At 34.9% G+C, this 22,106-nt stretch overlaps 1 protein-coding gene across 2 annotated transcripts in view; it reads right to left on the bottom strand.

The window, feature by feature from the left end:
• The window catches only part of LOC140048090 (neuronal acetylcholine receptor subunit alpha-9-like), a 50,087-nt gene that overhangs the window by 15,936 nt on the left and 12,045 nt on the right, over window positions 1-22,106 (bottom strand). Inside the window, exon 2 of one of the 2 annotated variants that reach the window (XM_072093096.1) lies at window positions 3,403-3,595. In XM_072093096.1, coding sequence (XP_071949197.1) covers window positions 3,403-3,463 — 61 coding nt within the window. In that variant the 5' untranslated portion in view covers window positions 3,464-3,595. Of the gene's footprint in view, window positions 1-3,402; window positions 3,887-22,106 lie in introns of those variants that run through there. The other variant, XM_072093097.1, reaches the window with a different exon arrangement.

The raw sequence follows: 22,106 nt of genomic DNA, 5'->3' as shown, positions 1-22,106 counted from the left end.
AATTATTGAGCAAATATTGATAAGAATGAGTGTTAGAGCATGGTAATCACATTGACATATACAAACATAAATAGAACGATCGGAACATCATAACACATAAAATACAAGTAATAAAACAGCATAGTAATATATAGTATAGAGGAAGTTATAGTTTGCTGCGTATTATAATATATTGATGTAGCTTTTCCATGGATAATGTTAACTCGTGTTATATTTCAAATAGTGTGATTTGAGAAAATAATCATGTCAAGATTTCGCTGTTATTAACCAACACTTTATCTACGTATAAAACACGAATCTATCTGCGAAAATCAAACATCTATACTGAACTCTGATTGGTTGCGCATCACAAAAAGTGAATGGAATTCTGAATGCGCATTCTCAGTAACTAACGTTTCCGATTCGTCAAGTTAACGTCCGTCCATGTGTAAAAAACAGGTTTTACGCGCGATATTGTACGAATTTTCTTTTTGCGTGTTTCAACTTTGTGCTCTTTTTGTGATGTCACTGAGGAACTATTTATACACATCTGTTACTGGTGCGTTTTTTTGATACATATTATTGTGTTTATATCCGTTAATATAGGCAATTATTCATAACTGTACTTAGGCATTTTTATGCACAGATAAATCAGGAATTTATTATGGACAATTATATTTATATGATTTGAGGTTAAATCGGATGCTCCGAATAAAATAAATGTCAATTACCAGATCAATTAAAATGTCCATTAATCAATAAACATTATTTTGTTTAATTTTTACAAATCGTTCTCAATTAACAACAAGCCAAATGCATTAAATGCTAGCAAAAAAAAAAAAAATATGACGTTTGTCTATTTCACTACATGTTACTACTCTGACTGTACTACCGAAATATATGTGTTTTGTTGATATTATACTACGCAACTACATAGCCATGTTTTAACGTCAGTACGGGTGTTATTTTATTTATATATTTTACCTTATCATTTTTTAAAGTCCGGTCAGTTTTTAAGCAATACGGATGCTGGTAAAATATTTTGTAATTTTCATAACGATTTTGTTGGTTTTTTATATTCATATTTTTAATTTTTATTTTATGTCTTTTGGCAATGTGGCCAAGGATTACCAATAGTAAATTAGTCACTGTCCTAACAGATAGGTGGTAATCCCCCTGATACAGGGGCTATTTTGTGAACCAGTTCACTGGGGTGACCCCCCTACTCATCTCGAATAATGAATTTAATAAGGTTATAACTGTGTACACTGGACCTTATCAGAGAAGACTTGTTCCACCACCAGAACTATGAGCTAGTCGGCCTCGATCGCTTGCCGATGTTGTCTATTCTTTAGGTACGGGACGGCGCCCCTGTCTCAACCGCTCGGCCATTTTTGACTCGCTCATAATATGCTGGTAGTTATGTGGTATTCATGTTTATTCTGTTTAAAGCAGTCGGATGATGTTAATGTATTTTATTGTGTAATTTCATAAAGAATTGTTAGTTTTTGAAGTCCAGTAAATTTTTAAAGCAATACGGATGCTGGTAAAATATTTTGTATAAATTATCATAGTATGATGTTGTTTTAAATGTCTTTTTCAAGTTTATAACGTTTTCACTAAAGCAGTTGGATGCTAGATATTTTGTAATTACCATAAAGATTTTGTCGTTTTTAAATGCATTTCAGTTTAACCTCAGAAACGAAGAAGTTGAAAGTGATTAGATACAGACGAGTCTGAGTGCTAAACGGCCTACTTCTTGCTAGTAATACTACTAAATCCCATAATTGTATTTCATCCATGTTCATACGTTTCTCGTACCGTATTACTTACGGATGCATTTGCCCGCATGTACCCCTGTTATTAACGTTTAATGATAGACGGGTTAAAATAATATATATTTTATGTCATGAGGAAACGCAAACATGACAATCTCTTTTTCCCTTTTTTTTAAAAAGACGAACTCTGTTTCGCTCCAAAAGAAGAAACGCTTGATGAAATGCGTTAATAAGAGGTATTTTTAGTAAAACGACCCGTAGGAAGACCAAGAAATAACTGGATGAATCAAATAAAGAAAGACGTACAAGGACATGTAGACACAATAACAAACCATCCTGCCATAAACAGACAAACATGGAAACAAATTGTGGAAAGCGTAATGTCGGAAGACGGAAAACGTTAAGAAGAAAGAAGAAGTTTTAGAACGCGCTCGTCCACGATACATTATCAAATATAATGTAAGTAAAGTTACGTTCATACTAAGCAATTTTAAAAGTAATAAATATGAATCGTTGAAAATGTTATGCAACATGTGTTTAATTAATGTTAATACATTTATTGGTCATTGGGCCTATAAAGCGTAAAAAAACATAATTGCATGGAGAGCTGTAAATTTAATATTCTTTCGCGTCATAAATTATTACCGTATGTTATAATTATTACGTAACAGTTGTATTTTTTAATATAATACTTTATTAGTTTCAATAACAAACCTTTTATTATATCTTTTATTGTAACAACTAATGTAATAAATATAATAAAATATTTTAAACATTTATTAGCTTTTTTTTTATTGCGAAGCATTGTGAAAGCGAAATACATATTTTACGTTGCTTTTTGTATTATATTACGTGCATTCACCGTTGGAATTGTGAAAATGATTATGAATTTAGTGCGGACATGATGTTGTTATTTTCTTTTACAACAATACATATAACAAATCACAAACGTACACCACCTGTTCAAACCTGCCAGGCTTAGAAGAAAAAAGTACACTAGAAAAATTGAATACCTCAAATATCACTAATAGATAAAAAAAATAAAATCAATAATGAAAATCGATACAAATTATAGTATACCGTATAAAAAGTAATCTTTGATTAATGAGATTGATTTCTTTTTTTTCTTTTTCAAAGGTTGGTTTTAAGAATCAGACAAAATGTATGTTCATAAAAAGAAAAAAATGGAATAGGCCTATAGTATACCGTACGTAAACATGTTTAATTTCTCTTTTTTCTTGTTTTAAGTTTGATTTTAAAAATTAGACATATTGAATTTAATTGAATGTATGATCATAAAAGACAAAAATGGGTTTGCATCAGTTTAATGGAAGAGAGATAAAAGATAGCTTCGTTTTTAATTGACAGCACATTTCGGTGTAATACGTAATACGTGATATGTTTACACTGGCTGTGTCATTGTTAATCCAATCGTCTATTTATACATATAGGCCAAATCAGGGTATAAACATTCCAATTAATAAATTAATATTTTTTAATTTAAACAAAAAATCTGTTTTATATACACTGATAATAATTTTCAAATAATATATTTATATTTTTTTAATTACAAAATTTGTATAGGCCTACACTGATAATATCAATATGAAAGCGTATTTAAAATTAATAAATAAAATTGTTTTACCTTTTATATACACTGATAGTATAACAAATACTTGTAGAAGAATAGTTGACAAAGAGATCATGGTGCTTTTAAAAGGCTGCGATTACTCCAAGTTCGCAACATCAGATACTGTAGTGAGTGATTATACGCGTACAAAACGTGTTACAACACAAGCATAAGGGCACATACGACCAGCATCAAGTAATGACCAATTCTAAAAATTGAAAGAAAAAACGGCAGTTGATATTTATCGTCAAACCAAACAGTTGAACAACCTTAATAACATTACTCATAACGCATGCTTCTAACAATTAACGCAATTCGATGGATCAGAAAACTTTTGAAAGCGATTGGCTCCTCGTAACGCAACACTTCAACCGTACCTACAAGAATAAGATGTATTTTGTTGTAAGGATAGCGCGTAATAAATAGTATCAGAGATAAGACATCTGATTGGTTGGTCTAGTATAACAACTTACAATAGGCTAAAATCACCAGGATACAATAAAATAAGATTGATCATTGAATGTACACGCTGAAATGATGAATTTATTTTTTTAAAGAGTATAGGAATATTAAAAACATATTGAGTGTCATGGAACGTTGAATTTGATGTAATTTTTGATTTTTATAACAATAAACGATTGATTAACATTTTTAGTACTATTAGTACACGTGAGTTTTATGCACTTTTTTTTAACCGTTTCAGTTCACTCAAATCGATGTGATTTTTATCGTTTGTATAACATTTAACGCTTAAAATGATGTTTAGAAACATAGATTTAAAGACTATCTACACGTGAGTTTTATGCACTTATTTGGAACCGTTTCAGTCACACAAATTGATTGAGAAAAAGGTAAAATAAATCAAAAATCTATACCTTAACTAAATGATTTGTAGTTCATATGATAAATACACACCAAATGTTGCTTTTTGTATTCAAGGAGTTTAGTTCAATTTACTTTAAGTCCTTGCAGACCAATTTTTTCTATGATTTCAACAAAATAAAAAACGTGATCATCATCGGGATGCCAGAATCATAATTTATTTACTATGACGTTGCTTCTATAAGCAATAAATCATATTTGTTCCACTGACTAAAAATGAGCATCTACTAAATCCAATATCTGCGACATAAAATCTAAGTGATCAATTGGTATTAATTGTTTAATTTCCTCGAACCTTTGTTAGTTTCAAGGATATCATTGAAATAATAACTCGGCTATATTTGATACGCTGTTATTTTTGTTCTGCCATTGTTAAATGATTGCATCTCAATACCAGTTGAAAGCAGCACCGGTAATGTACTGACTATAGACTTTATAGTATTCCTCTCTCTTTGATCTAGATACGATCGATTTTTCACTATCAATAAGGTTAGAAAATTCAAATGCATTGTTGTCCATGGTTAATATTATACGCTGTCAAAACATTCACAAAATAGGTACGTAACAATTGTCGAGAATAAAATCATGGAGGATTTCAAAACAATACAGCAAAACATTTCCTCTGGAATAAGCCCAGGGGACACTAGGCCAACCCGTATTCATGGGACACCTCTATCAATGGGACACTTTGTTGGGTCACCTTTAGTGGTCACCTTTAAATGGGTTATAGTGCATTTGTATATATCATTGCATTATACGAATATGATTCTGATATTATGCATTTACGCATTCTTCTTGTCATTAGTCGTATATATAAACATTAATTCTCAATGAATTCATAATGATCAGTTTTGTATCATCAGCACATTATCATTCGCATATTACCTGTACAGTAATTGGAATACAGTGAAAGACTGTAGTTTACCATTTACCTGAAACGTACTGCTGACTACAACTGAACTGCTTAGTTTGTTCCCCCGGTCGGTGTTAATAAATAAAAGTGTGAACATTATTGATGGCGCTACATTAAGAGCTGTATAAAACCCCAGGACATTTTGTTTGGTATAATAATGATTTAATCGTCCCGAATCTATTGCGTTTCATTGTCAAACTACAGATAACATGGTTGTCTCTGTTGAGATCAAACATTACAGACTATATTTTATAAAAACTTATTAATCAAGTTACTCTTGACTGCAGGAACTAGTCATACAAAACTATGACAGGGGAAAATGTTAAATAGGCTTAATATACTCATAAGCATTTGACTTCCGCCCACGGGAAAATGAAGGTTTATAAGGCCTAAAAGAAAAAAATTGCCAGTACGGATTAAAAATACATAAGTATGTATAAGTAAATCGTAAGTAAGATGTGCAAAAGTGTTGCTAAAGGGGCGATATAGTTATTAAAAATGAATATTAATATAATCCGTGATTTTATAGTGAGTTGTACTCATCCAGTAATGTAGGTCGTTTTTCCTTTTACATGGATATTTAATTTGTTTTACAAACATGTTTCTCTCATTTAGTTTTCTTTTAGGCCTAAGTATTTTTTTTTTTAAAGTTTATTTAACGTTTCGAACATTATAGGAATTATCAGTACTTTATCAGCATTTTATACGAAGCAAAACGGATCAGTATGTGAAAAAAGGTTTGATACACTAGGTAATAATAGTTTCTAAGTTATTTGTGAACAACAAATTATGAGTATCTTTTTCATCTTTGGAGACTGTTTTTCATTATGCTAAATACCTATTTACAAACATTTGATTCTGAACATACGTAAGTGCTACGCGTAAAACTTTTGCATATACATTCTGATAGATAAGGGAAAGTACAAGATAATAAATCGCAAACATATTAACATAGTTTTGATGATGAAAAAATCTCTTTAGTATCTACATAATCCGGAAATTGAAGATGGGGATTTATATGGCAGACATGGCAAAATAACCATGAATGACATTTATATAAACATCAGTAAGCAAGTCCTAGCTTCACATTTAATTGATGAAACAACTTTTTTTTAGATTAAGATCGAGACGCCGAAACTAAGAATCTTTACTCATCAGTATTCCTTCCCACTAGGACGCAACGCATAGCGTAACGTAACTGAATTGACCAATCACGACACGATGGATGATGACAGAGAAACACCTGGACACAAAATCAAACCAAACACTAAAATAATACTAACAATCAGAAAAAAAAAGTAAATCGTTCCTGTGTTTGTTAATTTTTTTAAAAATCTTGAATCTTAAATGACACAGCAGTTTATTTCCCATAATATGATCAGTGTAACTTGGTGTGATGTTGGTAGTCTTTTGTTTCTTAGTAGGAATGTACATTCCCATTTATTTATTTATTTATTTATTTATTCCCATTTTTGTATTCCTCTTTGTTTATTGTTATATTGTGTTTATTTGGATACACATTCAGAAGTTGAAGTGTGTCACTGATAAAAAAAAGTGCAGTGCCAATAAATTATTATATTATACTCCTTGGAGATTTATTTTTGTTCAGATTACGACATAGTCCTCTCTTTATGAGGGCTGATTGCAAAATATGTAAACAATCTTGACCAACTGAAAATACTGAAATTAAGGTAAGTCGGATTTATCCTCCGGTTTAATAGTAATGACCATCGAATAAAATGAATGTCCATAACAGATGAAAATAGACCGTGTAAAAGAAAACTGATAGAACGGATAGACCTATATTCTCGACGAATTCTTAATATCTTTCAGATGTAGTAATGCAAGACATGGAAGCAAAACTCGGTCACTCTCCACCATCCGATGACATTTTTTTAATATTTCATATTTCAAAGGAAGATTTTATTTTTACGATAATTGATGTTTGATTTTACTAGCATCTAATATAACAAATTATGTTTAGCTCAAGCAATACGAAGTTACAAATACAACATTCATTATTATGATTTTTTCAAATATAGAAATAAAATCTTATTTTACTTATTTTTTCGCTCAAATAAAATAAATTACGACTTGGACTAGGATTTGTCGTCGATAATAAACCTTTAAACCCAGAAAATCAGTGGAAAAAAGTGTAAGCCAATATTTCAATCTTTATATGGAGTAAGCCTATATACTAAAATACAAATGACCGATTTAGGCTCAGCGCTATATTTGTGCATGTTCGTGACATCATTTTTATGTTTTTTTCTCCTGCGTGTTTCAATCTTTACAACAGTATATAGTTCAATATTTCTGAATACCACAACCACGCGTCATACAATATACACATAAATAAAGAAAACAAAAATATTACAGATATCAAACAAACTTGCTATTAGGCTAAATACATGAATATAATTATAAACAAATGATTGGCGGCAAATATTAGTGTTTTGATTTAGAGTGATCATCAGTCTACCAGTTAAGCTTAAAGAATTTATTTAGAGGGTTCAATGTTAATTCCGATGATTTTACTGGCCCAATTTACATGTTTAGCTAGTTTGTTTCTGAGTTAGATTCGAGAACCAGACAATTGAGCCGAATAAAAGAACACTTCTAATTCCACATGTGATATGAGTAACTACTTTTTGCCTCCTTATTTCACTAAGGTAAGCATCACTAAGGTAAGCATTGAAGCTTTTAAGTTTTCGGGAAAAACATTCTCTGCCTTGCTCAGCTCGTTTTGTAAGATAAAGTGTTGTTTTCCCAGTCAAGCACAACACCAAGATACTTAAATTTCTCGACCATTTCAATATTTTGTTCATTGATAGTTATGGCAATTGGAAGTGTTCTGTTGGAGCGTCTAAAGTCTAAAAAAAAAATATGAATGGATAAATCCAATGGAAGCAACGTTAACTGGTTTTGCGAACATTAAAGCTAGATGACGGAAATACAACTTTAGAATTATAAGTTTGTTCTGTCCATTTGTCCTAAGTCTAAGTGACATAAAGTACTGCTGTATAGATAATATCATTCTATCAATTTCATTATTAATTTATTATTAATACATATAAACACCTGTTTACTTTCTGTTGATATTAACTTATCTATAAATGTGTTGAATTATAAAACGTAAAACACAGATAATGCTTGCTCTATTAAACAAGTCACAAGTAATACTACAAAATTAGCTAAGATAAGCTGAAATGATTTTACTTTGTTTTAAATTGTAACCACGTTCTGTCGAGTTTCATCAAACTTACGACATCTTTAATCATACTCGTGATATGCATGTCAAATGAAAATAGCAGACAGCCATCCAATGGACATTAAACATATAAATGGAACTTAAGCAAGTAAAGCGATTCATTTGTCAATAACAGACAATTATGAATGGTGAAGTATTTAAAGAACGTGTTACAGTAAATGTGTTCCTTTTTCATTTACTTTTATTTTTTCTAATCCAAATTGTTGTTAAAGTTAAAACTGGTGATGCAGTAGTTGAAGGAGTATGATTAATGCAACTAAATGATTACATATTGAATATTAGTAACAATTAGTTCAAGCACTAATGGTTGTATAACTAGGCTAACCTATCAGGGCTTGCATACCAATTTCAGAGTTAAGGGTTTAAATGATACGCCTAAAGCTCGGTTCCCACATGGACGAAGGCGCCGCAATTACTTGCCCTGTGCCTCTGTTTTGTGTTGCATCCAATTACTAATAATATGTATTAACAAAATTGGGGATTGATTGAACCAGAATTGCGCAATTTAGACCTGAATGCTTCAATGAGATCTAGTTTGCAATCCCGAGTTTTGGATAGCAGTTAAAATAAAAAGATAACACAATTCGTAATTATGTAGGCCATTATAAATTAGGGTAAATTTGGTTGCGGCGATGATAAGCCTAGAATTTAATTTGCTGAAACTAGTGTAGGATAAGAAACGATAAATCATTGTAGTGTAAAGTGTACTAGATCTTGCTAGTTTATTTAGAAAATCATTTAGAAATTCTGAAAACGCTACAACACAGATCTAAATAAAACCACCAGTTACAAAATAATATTAAAACAATTTTGGAATCTGATTAAACAGAAACAGACAATTGTTTAATGAAATACATTAGAAATACTGTAAATTAGACCTTGATAAGAGTGATATTACATGAAAACCTTACATCAAAGGTTCATCAGAGGTTACAATGTGCCTTAACAGCTCCAGGGTTTCCATGATTAGACCAGGTAAATCTAACAACAGGATGCTGAGCTCCGGAGATAAAAGGGTTTATCTGTGGCTGCGACACGCCACTTAACAGATAACGCGCGCCGCGGACAATAGGCGCACAGTATGTTGGTATTTGTCGCAGCCAGACATAGGATAAAAGGGCTTGATTAGACTAAAATCATCGAAAATAATCCAAATATTATGTCTTTTATTTTTTTATTTTAATTTTACACGGGATTTGACGCAATACTTCGTTAAACTTGGTTCCCACTAGCGACGCAACGTAACGCAACCTTCGTAACGTAAGCTTGGTTCCCACTAGCGACGCAACTACGCAACGTAAGAAAATGCCCTTCCAAATATTGTGTTTGCCCCCGCCTGCGTAAAATCAAACCTGCTATGTTTGCAGCATTGTTGTGTCGTCGGTTCCCACTTGTGATTACGCAATACAGCACTTTGCGTCGATAAGTCGTTGCGTTGCGTTCTAGTGGGAACCACTATTACACCAAACTAAATGTTATTACTATGCATAATCAATCCGCTTCTTCTCATAGTGACCAATGAAAATTGTAGGCCTACCTACTTATGTCTGAGTGTATCTACCTACTTGAATCTGAGTGTAATCTTTACGTACCAGTAGCATGTGTTTTTAAAGACGTAAGCGCAACGGTAAGCTTGGTTCCCACTAGAACGTAACGCAAGGACGTAAACGCAACGCAAGCGTTTTAACCAATGACAAGCGAAGTTATAGGCAGTTAGCAATCACAAGCGAATAAGCCATCGCTTGTGATTGGTCAATTCACTTGCGTTGCGTTACGTCCTTGCGTTGCGTCGCTAGTGGGAACCACGCTTAAGAGAAAATGCCCTTCCAATAATCGTGCTCGGCCCCGCCTCCCACTTTTTATTACGCAATACATCGCTTTTCGTCACGAATTCGCTGCGTTGCGTTCTTGTGGGAACCACGCTGTACATGTAAAGCGCGGTTCCCAATAGAGACGCAACGCAGCAGCATAATCACAGGTGGAAACCGACGACTCAATAGTGCTGAAAACATCGTAGGTTTGATTTCACGCAGGCGGGAGCAAACGCAATAATTGGAAGGGAATTTTCTTACGTTGCGTAGATTGCGTTACGTTTCGTCGCCAGTGGAAACCACGCTTTACCATGAAATCAACGTATATAAGCTTACGGAAACACGGGACAATCATTTCCCACTGCATCACAATTGTGTGCTTCGATGAAAAACGTACGATATTGGTGTCTTTCTTCCTTATATATGGGTCAAAGCTTATGCTGAAACAACAAAAGTGTGTTACAAGTTGATCCAATCAACTATTTATTTTGTGCATGCATGTGTAAAATATTCCTGTACGTGAAAGAGAGTTATTTGAAGTACATAACGTGAAATATATTTAATATTTGAAAAAAACCTAGTAATTAAGAATGACAGTTACAATTACATACAAAAAAAAACTGTTGAAAACAAAAGTTAAGCCTGTTTTCCACTAGGCGAATCAATTCTGGCGAATCGATCATTTCTGAGCTCTGATTTTCTAGCATCGCAATTGAGTACTGTACGAGTAGACGTGAATATAAATACGCATGCGCACAACCAAAGATTTCGATTAGCGTGAATAATTTTATTTCACCTAGTTGGAAAACTTAATCGCGTGGTTCTGTCACAATTCATTCTTACAGATATGATTAGCATACGAGTTACCTTAATCATAATCACTTTTGATTAACATTTTGACTTTTTATTTTGATAGCTGTATGCTCTGTGGTTATTATGAGTTTATTTAATGTTAGGTATTAAAAACAACATCAATAAGCGTATACAGCTGCTACATTTTGAATCTTTTGTAATGACGTCAAATTCTGATTAGTAACAGATGAGAAAATCACCCATAAAATAGTTATAAATGCACTATGAATTCAATAACAAACTAACAACAGAAATATTATGATGATATAACGTGATGTAATTGCATACGGGAGCTATGTCAAATGTTTTATCAACAAATATGACAATCAACCCAACATTCACGAATGAAAACAATAAAATGAATACTTGCTTATGGGATTTAATGACAGCAATCAAGCATTGAGACAGACTGACAGACGGACGGTCAAAGATCGACGAATTTGACGATCCAAAAGAGAGACGTATAGTGTTAATTTTGTTATCAAAGTTGAAAATAAAACCGAAAAACCTTAATGAGTGCATGATAGAAATTCCGATTGACCACCGAAATGAAGAGGGAATGAAGCATTGGATTTAGAATGTATGAGGCATGCGTCAGATGATGCGATCACGTAATAATCATAAAGGCGCCTAATGAAATATCTAAATCCACGCACAACGAGATACGTGACTATACAAGTGACGACTCGGTTAAATAGAGACGCCATTTATTTAAGGAAGCAGTTATAGTATCGTGCCATCCGCTCTTACTTATTATTATATATCTTTGTTTAATTTAGAAAAAAAAAAAAGATTCTGTGCTCACCTGCTTCTGTTTGTATTAGGTCTCGCAAACGTATTTACTGAGTTATAATAACAGGCCTACCTATTTTTCAATACGGCTTAAGCGAGCACAAAAATAAAATAGAGCTAAGTTATAGCCGCACGTTCCTAAACGATAAAGTAAAGATATATTCGCGCGTGCGTCTATTGTTGTTGGTTAAGAAAACATAATTAGCTCTCTTACTTTTTTACTTAGCCTACATCTGCCCCTTTCAAGAGTATTTCGGTATATTCCTGGATGTCTCGTTGTCTCCGATCAACGTATCCGAATTATGCAACAAGTATAATATAAACGGGATTGACCCTTAAGATCAATACATTGACGATATTTTCTTTCTGAGTTAAATTCATTTTAAATCGATTACTTATTGTCCTTCATTAATATTACTCACAATGAAAACAAAATTTACTTCAGTAGTTGCCAATCATATTGGTTAATAGCAGCAATGCAATTACTGGTAATTTCTTTCACAACATTAATTTGTATTCTTGTATGATGAAAATGCAATGCAATGATGAGAATAGGCTCACAATTGTATTGGCATTAAATAAAACATCTCTATAAACAGTAAGGATATGGTCGTTTTCAGCACGCGTCAGTCGATTATCACAACTGTATATCGAGTCAAAAAGTCATTTACCTGGCTTGTAAGTTTCTGAGCGTGCGCAGAAGGAGTTGTCCACTGTACAAATCTATACATTGGAACTCTCTGATAAAATGTGGTTCCGACTATAGCGACGCAATTGCAAAGCAGCGACGTATTGACGAAAAGTGCTGTATTGCGTAATCACAAGTGCGAACTGACGACCGCAACAGTGCTGCAAACATCGCAGGTTTGATTTCACGCAGGGGGGCAAGCACAATTATGGGAAGGACATTTTCTTGCGTAGATCACATTACGTTGCGTCGCTGGTGGGAACCAAAGGGGCACCTTCTAAAACAACCATTTCTTTTTAATAGGAGCATCCCAGAGGTTGGCCTATAGGACAAGATACCCTACAAAATAGGAATGTTCCTAAAGCGTGGTTCCCACTAGCGACGCAAAACAAGGACGTAACGCAACGCAAGTGAATTGACCAATCACAAGCGATGGCTTATTCGCTTGTGATTGCTAACTGTCTATAACTTCGCTTGTCATTGGTTAAAACGCTTGCGTTGCGTTTACGTCCTTGCGTTACGTTCTAGTGGGAACCAAGCTTAAGAAGGAATACTGTACACTTGGAAACTATACTAGCGTACAGTGATATCTTCCTTTCAACAAATTCAATTTACCGTATCGAAGAAAGGATCTATTCGCTATTAGTATTAGTTATTTCATTATAACATATAATTTGCACACCGTATTTATTACGTTGCACTTGCCTGCAGCAGCGACCTAGAGTATTTTAAGACTAATTGGTTTCGTTTTTTCTAGCTTACATTATTCGGACCTCTTGGCACCATAGATATTTATCTGGTGCAACAACATGAAACAATACACGAATTAAATTTAGATTTTGTTGTAGAAATGGAACGAACATTGGAGTTGCCGTGACCTGCAAGTGGAACAAAATCAAGTAAAGTGAAGGGCAATGTGGAGAAGGGTATAATGATATGGTAACTTATGGGGAATCCCGTAAAAATTACGTAATTCCATCACGTATATGTCCGTGCATAGCGTATACTTCCTTGCGTTGCGTGAACGTCCTAAAGCGTGGTTGCCACTAGTGACGCAACGTAACGCAACAACGTATTGACGTAGTACTGTATTGCGTAATCACAAGTGGGAGCCGACGACGCAGCAATGCTGATTTCACGCAGGCGGGGCAAACGCAATTATTAGAAGGGCATTTCCACGGTGCGTAGGTTGCGTAGTGGGAACCAAGCTTTACGATCGCGTGTTACACCATCAAATTGCATCGGATGTACGTATGTCCTTGTATTGCGTGTATGTCCTTGTATTGCGTGTACGTCATTGTGCCCTATGCACGTACGTCCTTGCGTTCCGCTCACTATTGCACCAAACTAAATGTTATTACTGTGCATAATCAATCCGCTTCTTCTCATAGTGACCAATGAAAATTGTAGGCCTTATGTCTGATTGTATCTACCTACTTGAATCTGAGTGTAATCTTTACGTACTACTGTAGTAGCATGTGTTTTTTAAGACGTAAGCGCAACGGTAAGCTTGGTTCCCACTAGAACGTAACGCAAGGACGTAAACGCAACGCAAGCGTTTTAACCAATGACAGTTAGCAATCACAAGCGAATAAACCATCGCTTGTGATTGGTCAATTCACTTGCGTTGCGTTACGTCCTTGTGTTGCGTCGCTAGTGGGAACCACGCATAAGTAACTTGACCAACCACGAGCGATAGATTATCCGACCTGTCGCTTGTCATTGGTCAATTTGGTTAGGTTGCGCTTACGTCCCTGTGCTGTGTCCTAGTGGGAACCAAGCTTTAAATATGAACTTTCACGATCCTACTTCCGGCTTTAAAGTATTTTGGTATAAGAAAATCTTACAACTCACGTATTACCCATGTGCGTGCGTCCGTCCGTTTGGATTGCGTTTCAGACCAACGCATGGTCACTACACTGACGCCAGTATGCCAGGTAATTTAAATGGACAGGTAAATTAAGCACAAAGACATTTGAATTGTGTGTGTGTGTAAAGGCCTGTTTAAACTATCAAACATCACACTTTTTTGTCAAACTAGTTTCATAGTGTAGACAGAGCTTAAGGATCACATTTAACTTTAATCGGCAGTGACTTTGAATGAGACTTTAAAGACTAAAGCTTTGTCTCATCAAAATTGATGTGACAACAAATGTGATGTGCCCATATATGGACACGATGACATATCACTACCATATTTTGGCACATCAACTAGTTTGATTGTGTTGACAGAGCTTAAGGCTCTGTGTTGACAGAGCTTAAAGGGGGGTTCCGGGTTTAAAATGAATAGTAACAAATATAAAATATATTTGTTTGTCTCTTGAACGGTAAAAGTTTCAATTTATATAAGCGTCCAGTGAAGCAGAACGAAGGCTGTGAAATAAGGCCAGATTACAAGTGCAGCTACGGCAAAATCACACTGTGGTTACAAAATAGGAAATTCGTGAAATGGTCCATCTTCCGACGACTCGTTATCATAAACCATATCAATTACTTTTGTAAAATTATACTTATCTGATGTAATTTTAGTCGGTCTTCCCATTTATAAAGTCAATTTTTTATGAAAATTCATCAAAACAGTGAAAAATTAGATATGTTTGCACTTTACGTTTGCCGATTTTCGCACCGACTTAGGGAAAAATCAAAATCAATGAAGCGTAACGTATACTGTACATTCCTGCTGAGGATCGAGCGAGACGACGATACACGTGCTCTCTCTGCTGCCCATGCCTGGCATCGTCACGTGATAAGCAGATACAACAATACCAAACTGGTCGGGTCGAGTATACCCCGTCTATAATCACAACATGAACGATGTACAGTATTTGATTGAAGGTCGACTCGACCTACCGGAATGGTATAGATAATATAGCTCGAATGAGAGAGTTGGAATATTTGTGTAGTGCAGCCTATAGTTAAAAGGCCTGGTAGTATCAATTCGCATAGGGTCTACTACACTAGCTAGCTCAATTTTTAACTGGGCCGGATCGGCTAGGTCTCCTTCCTACTACCTGGTCAACTTGCTTGATGCATGAGTATCCGCTTTTTTGGAGAGTAAACTAAACCTATTTATTTTAGGCCTACTTAGACGATCGGGACACCATACGTGTGGACGGCGATCGGACCTTGTTTTGCTTCAATATTTACAGCCGATTTTGTAGAATGTTTTAGGTTTAGATTGTTTAGGAGTTTGGTTGATAGGATGGGTTTTGTTATTTATTTATGGGCCAATAGTCTAGTAGTAGGCTAGCTAGGCCCATGGGCCCCATTGTTTTAACGTAGCCATCGTGGCTCGGAATCCCTAGTCAGAATGGCTCTCGCCCATATTATTATTAGGCTAGGCCTAGAGTAGTATTGTACGTGAAGCCGATAATACGATCTGTACTATAGAGGTATAAAAATAGTATAATTTATGACTCCGTATCTGTACTAAATTTTGTATTTCATTAAATGTCAAATAAATATATGCTACTACTGTTATTATTACACTTTAGGCCTAGCTTAGAAAATCTACAAAAAATGTATTTCACAATGATCACAATGGTGGTCGTCGTTTGACAGGGGAGAGAGATGTAAATTAGTTGACAAACACAACGTACATGACGTCGCGAGTTTGGAATCCACTGGTGACGTGATTTTGTGAATATCTCATGAATATTAATGAGCTTCCCTAAGCTGCTAAAAAACAGACTTTCCATGAATTTACCCTAAAATGTATATGAAATTTAATTTGTTTAATTTCTCGTTATTACTTCTTCATTCTGAAATGTCTATATTGTTATAATATTTTTTATTTAATAAATAAACGATATTTAAAAGCAATTTTAAACCCAGAATCCCCCTTTAAGGCTCTGTATACACTATCAAACTTTATGTGACAAAAAATGTGATGTGTCCATATATGGACATGATGATATCATATCACTACCATATTTGGACATATCACTACCATATTTAAGCACATCACACTTGTTTTGTCAAACTAGTTTGATAGTGTAGACAAAGCTTTCATTCTCCAAGTTATGTCGTGAGGTGGTTTCCCGAATGATCGTAAAATCAAAACGGTACTGGGTATGACCAACTAGCGTTCTTGTCACCAACTAGTCATCCATTCATAGAAGTATTGATGTAGTAGCCTATCTGTACGGTGACCATAGAATGTGACCCGAGACATGACTAACTACGACTTTTAGTTGATAGAAGATTGAAAAAATTGTTAAGAAGAGTTGTACTGTATGTGGATGTTTAATTAAATTATGTCAATAATGTTTACACACTAGGCATATAAATAGTAATGTTTGTTAGTAAAAATAATTTTGAGTTAATAAGAATAAGATATAAGGAAGAAAAGCAAAGTGACAAAGTTATGACAAGCTAATCATAATAAGTGCTTTTAGATTTTTTTACACAAATAATGTCTTCCATATATTACATAAGTTATGAGATAATTCTTGAATACAACATTAAAATGTTATTATATTGATCACTCTTTTTTTTTTTCATGTATTGTACGTTGTCATGGCATTACCACAATTTAACAACAAATTACACTGACTATGTGATATATCATCTTGAGTATGACATAGATTAGTGGTTTGGTTTGTGTTGCGTTGCTAGTGGGAACCACGCTTAATTGTGTTTGCCCCCACCTGCGTGAAAACAAATCTGCGATGTTTGCAGCAGCACTGTTTCCACTTATGATTACGCAATACAACACTTTGCGTCAATATAAAGCTTGGTTCCCACTAGAACGTAACGCAAGGACGTAAACGCAACGTAAGCGTGTTGACCAATGACAAGCGAAGTTATAGACAGTTAGCAATCACAAGCGAATAAGCCATCGCTTGTGATTGGTCAATTCACTTGCGTTGCGTTACGTCCTTGCGTTGCGTCGCTAGTGGGAACCACGCTTAAGTCACTGCGTTGCGTTCTAATGGGAACCACGCTTTAACGTTGCGCTTACGTCCTTGCGTTGCTAGTTGAACTTTGTATTTTCTACTGATGTCACTAGAAATTTTACAACGTACTTAAGTTAATATCTAGTTTGAGGCTGTAACGTAATTTTTCCTTATTCTTGCTATTACCTAATATAATATTCGATATTCAATCAATTTTTTTCTTGAGGGATGTTGGTACCTAATAACTGTGGTTGTATAATGCATGTAAAAAAGACGTTTGGGACCATTTGGCTCCGATTGAATATTAAAAATTGAAATGTTCTGTCTGTCAGCTGCCCACAGTAACTCTGTCTTGAAATGCTAAGGACTCATGGTCGTCAAGTAATGATTATAAAGGTCTCTCAACATGAAAGGAATAATAAATTGTTACTAATACATCACCCTCTGTGTATACTATATCCCAAAAACATTATCTATCCAGTATCATAGACTCACCCCGTAAAGCTCTGTCTACACTATAAAACTTTGTGTGACAAAAAATGTGATGATGTCATCTCTACCATATTTAAGCATAACACTACCTTATTTGGGCACATCACACTTTTGTTGTCAAAATAGTGTAGACAGGGCTTAATACAGTTTCACATGACATGCATTGCGTTAAAGTAGTGTTAATATTCTCGCGTCACGTGTGATACATATGTGACAATGTATTACAGAATGTTGCTTGATACTGAACTAATTATCCAGTACCACCAAGAATCGGCCAGAAAACGCGACATAATAATAATGAAAGCTGTCTTTATTGATTGAATTATTAAATGGAAACAATTTGAAAGAAAGCGAAAGTAAATGATCAATGTTTAATTTAAAACACACAGTAAACAAAAAGAATCAAAATTAAACTAATCAAGCGTAAAATGTATGACATGCTTTACAATGATGCTGCTCGATAAACTAAGAATAAATTTTATTATTTGTCTCCATTTAATATTAAGATTGCTGGCTAACCATATCATTATTGTTATGTGAAGTTGTGTACGGGCTGGATGTCATGGATAATGTTGCAAAATGTGACATGAGATTTTATTCATGTTTTGTATGAACTAGCTGCATATAAACATGGGGTAATCGTGTGGGATGACATTTTAGGATGAAGTTACAGAATATGTGTGACATCATGATGAGAAATGTTGATGGCATGAGGGATGACATTGCATATTGTGTGGTGTCCGTATATCATGATGAGAAATGTCGATGGAATGAGGGATGACATTGCATATTGTGTGTTGTCCGTATATCATGATGGGAAATGTCGATGGCATGAGGAATGACGTTGCATTGTGTGTTGTACCGTATATCATGGTGAGAAATTTTGATATCATGAGGGATGACGTTGTATATTGTGTGGTAGGACGTATATCATGATGGGAAATGTCGATAGAATGAGGGATGACGTTGCATTGTGTGTTGTCCGTATATCATGATGGGAAATGTTGATGTCATGAGGGATGACGTTGTATATTGTGTGGTGTCCGTATATCATGATGGTAAAAATGTTGATGGCATGAGGGACGACGTTGCATTGTGTGTGTTGTTCGTATATCATGAGGAGAAATGTAGATAGAATGAGGGATGACGTTGTATATTGTGTGTTGTCCGTATATCATGATGGGAAATTTAGATAGATGAGGGATGACGTTGCATATTGTGTGTTGTCCGTATATCATGATGAGAAATGTCGATGGAATGAGGGATGACATTGCATATTGTGTGTTGTCCGTATATCATGATGGGAAATGTCGATGGCATGAGGAATGACGTTGCATTGTGTGTTGTACCGTATATCATGGTGAGAAATTTTGATATCATGAGGGATGACGTTGTATATTGTGTGGTAGGACGTATATCATGATGGGAAATGTCGATAGAATGAGGGATGACGTTGCATTGTGTGTTGTCCGTATATCATGATGGGAAATGTCGATGGCATGAGGAATGACGTTGCATTGTGTGTTGTACCGTATATCATGGTGAGAAATTTTGATATCATGAGGGATGACGTTGTATATTGTGTGGTAGGACGTATATCATGATGGGAAATGTCGATAGAATGAGGGATGACGTTGCATTGTGTGTTGTCCGTATATCATGATGGGAAATGTTGATGTCATGAGGGATGACGTTGTATATTGTGTGGTGTCCGTATATCATGATGGTAAAAATGTTGATGGCATGAGGGACGACGTTGCATTGTGTGTGTTGTTCGTATATCATGAGGAGAAATGTAGATAGAATGAGGGATGACGTTGTATATTGTGTGTTGTCCGTATATCATGATGGGAAATTTAGATAGATGAGGGATGACGTTGCATATTGTGTGTTGTCCGTATATCATGATGGGAAATGTCGATGGCATGAGGAATGACGTTGCATTGTGTGTTGTACCGTATATCATGGTGAGAAATGTTGATATCATGAGGGATGACGTTGTATATTGTGTGGTAGGACGTATATCATGATGGGAAATGTCGATAGAATGAGGGATGACGTTGCATTGTGTGTTGTCCGTATATCATGATGGGAAATGTTGATGTCATGAGGGACGAGGTATATTGTGTGGTAGGACCGTATATCATGATGGGAAATGCTGATGTCATGAGGGATGACGTTGTATATTGTGTGGTAGGACGTATATCATGATGGGAAATGTAGATAGAATGAGAGATGACGTTGCATATTGTGTGTTGTCCGTATATCATGATGGGGAAATTCAGATAGAATGAGGGATGACGTTGCATATTGTGTGTTGTCCGTATATCATGATGGGAAATGTCGATGGCATGAGGAATGACGTTGCATTGTGTATTGTTCGTATATCAAGATGGGAAATGTTGATGACTGAGCGATAACGTTGCATATCATGTGTTGTACCGTAAATCATGATGAGAAATGTCGATGGAATGATGGATGACGTCACATTATGTGTGTTGTTCGTATATCATGATGGGAATTGTTGATGGAATGAGGAATGACGTTGCATTGTGTGTTGTCCGTATATCATGATGAGAAATGTTGATAGCATGAGGGATGAGGTTGCATTGTGTGTTGGACCTTATATCATGATGAGAAATGTTGATGACATGAGGGATGACATTACATTGTGTGTTGTACCGTATATCACGATGGGAAATGTTTATGGAATGGGGGATGACGTCGCATTATGTGTGTTGTACCGTATATCACGATGGGAAATGTTTATGGAATGGGGGATGACGTCGCATTATGTGTGTTGTACCGTATATCACGATGGGAAATGTTTATGGAATGGGGGATGACGTCGCATTATGTGTGTTGTACCGTATATCATGATGGGAAATGTTTATGGAATGGGGGATGACGTCGCATTATGTGTGTTGTACCGTATATCACGATGGGAAATGTTTATGGAATGGGGGATGACGTCGCATTATGTGTGTGGTACCGTATATCATGATACGAAATATGCTATATTCATTTCATTTTATCTATTTATTATTTAGCATGCTGACAATTAAGGGTCAAATATTTATTTATCATTTTGTAATCAACAAAATACTATATAAAAACAACTCGTGGACTATCAGGCTGGTAATATATCACAATTTTGTGTGAGGAATTGCTGTTTAGATGTTGAGAGGATAACGCTTAAGAAAATATTTTCCCATACCTAATGATAATGTTATAGCATAACGTATAATGTAAGCAATAATGTATTGACCGATGTATTCAAAAGGGTGTAATTATTCATTCACAATTATGAACAAAACAAACAAATCGACTATTACAGAGGAAAGAGAATACTTCGAATGATTCGTACTTTAATTTGATCTTGGTGGCATTTCAAGCATGTGTTTGGGTGTTAAATATATAATGTTATTTTTAGCTGTTTACCTAGTCATGTGTATTGATGCCTAAGGGCTTTATTTAAGTTATGATATCACGTGTTTCTAAAGGGATAGATATCAAATGCTAACCGGATTACTATTTAACCGGTTATTTTCTAACATTGTTGGATGATAAATAAATTTCATGAGTTTAACTATAGATGCCTCAAAATAGGAATATATAACTAACGAATGTTTTAACACTAAATGGCCTCTACCTATTATAAACTAAACATGCCACAATATACCATTAGCTTTCTTCTGCCGTGTTTGATTTAGTTTGATATGTCAAAATACAATTTGTTAAGATGATGTTCTGTTCCTAGTAAAAGTAAATGCATTCAATTAAGATGTGTAAATCATGAGTTCGAGGTTTGGTTAATACGTGCAGTTTTTGATGATAGGAAAAGAGTTCGAATACGGTGATGAAAGGTATGTTTGATTCCAAGACCGCGATTGGTAAAGCTTTTGGTTCTCACTATGACTCAACGCAAGAATCATTAGCTTGGTTCCCACTTGCGACGCAACGTAACGCAACCTACACAACATCAAGCTTGATTCCCACTAGAACGTAACGCAAGGACGTAAACGCAACGCAAGCGAATTGACCAATCACAAGCGATGGCTTATTCGCTTGTGATTGCTGTCTATAACTTCGCTTGTCATTGGTTAAAACGCTTGCGTTG

The sequence above is a fragment of the Antedon mediterranea genome, chromosome 4 (genome assembly GCF_964355755.1).
Source record: "Antedon mediterranea chromosome 4, ecAntMedi1.1, whole genome shotgun sequence".
NCBI lineage: Eukaryota > Metazoa > Echinodermata > Crinoidea > Comatulida > Antedonidae > Antedon > Antedon mediterranea.
Note: the sequence above shows the minus strand (reverse complement) of the source record. Positions and strands in the feature narration are given on the sequence as shown.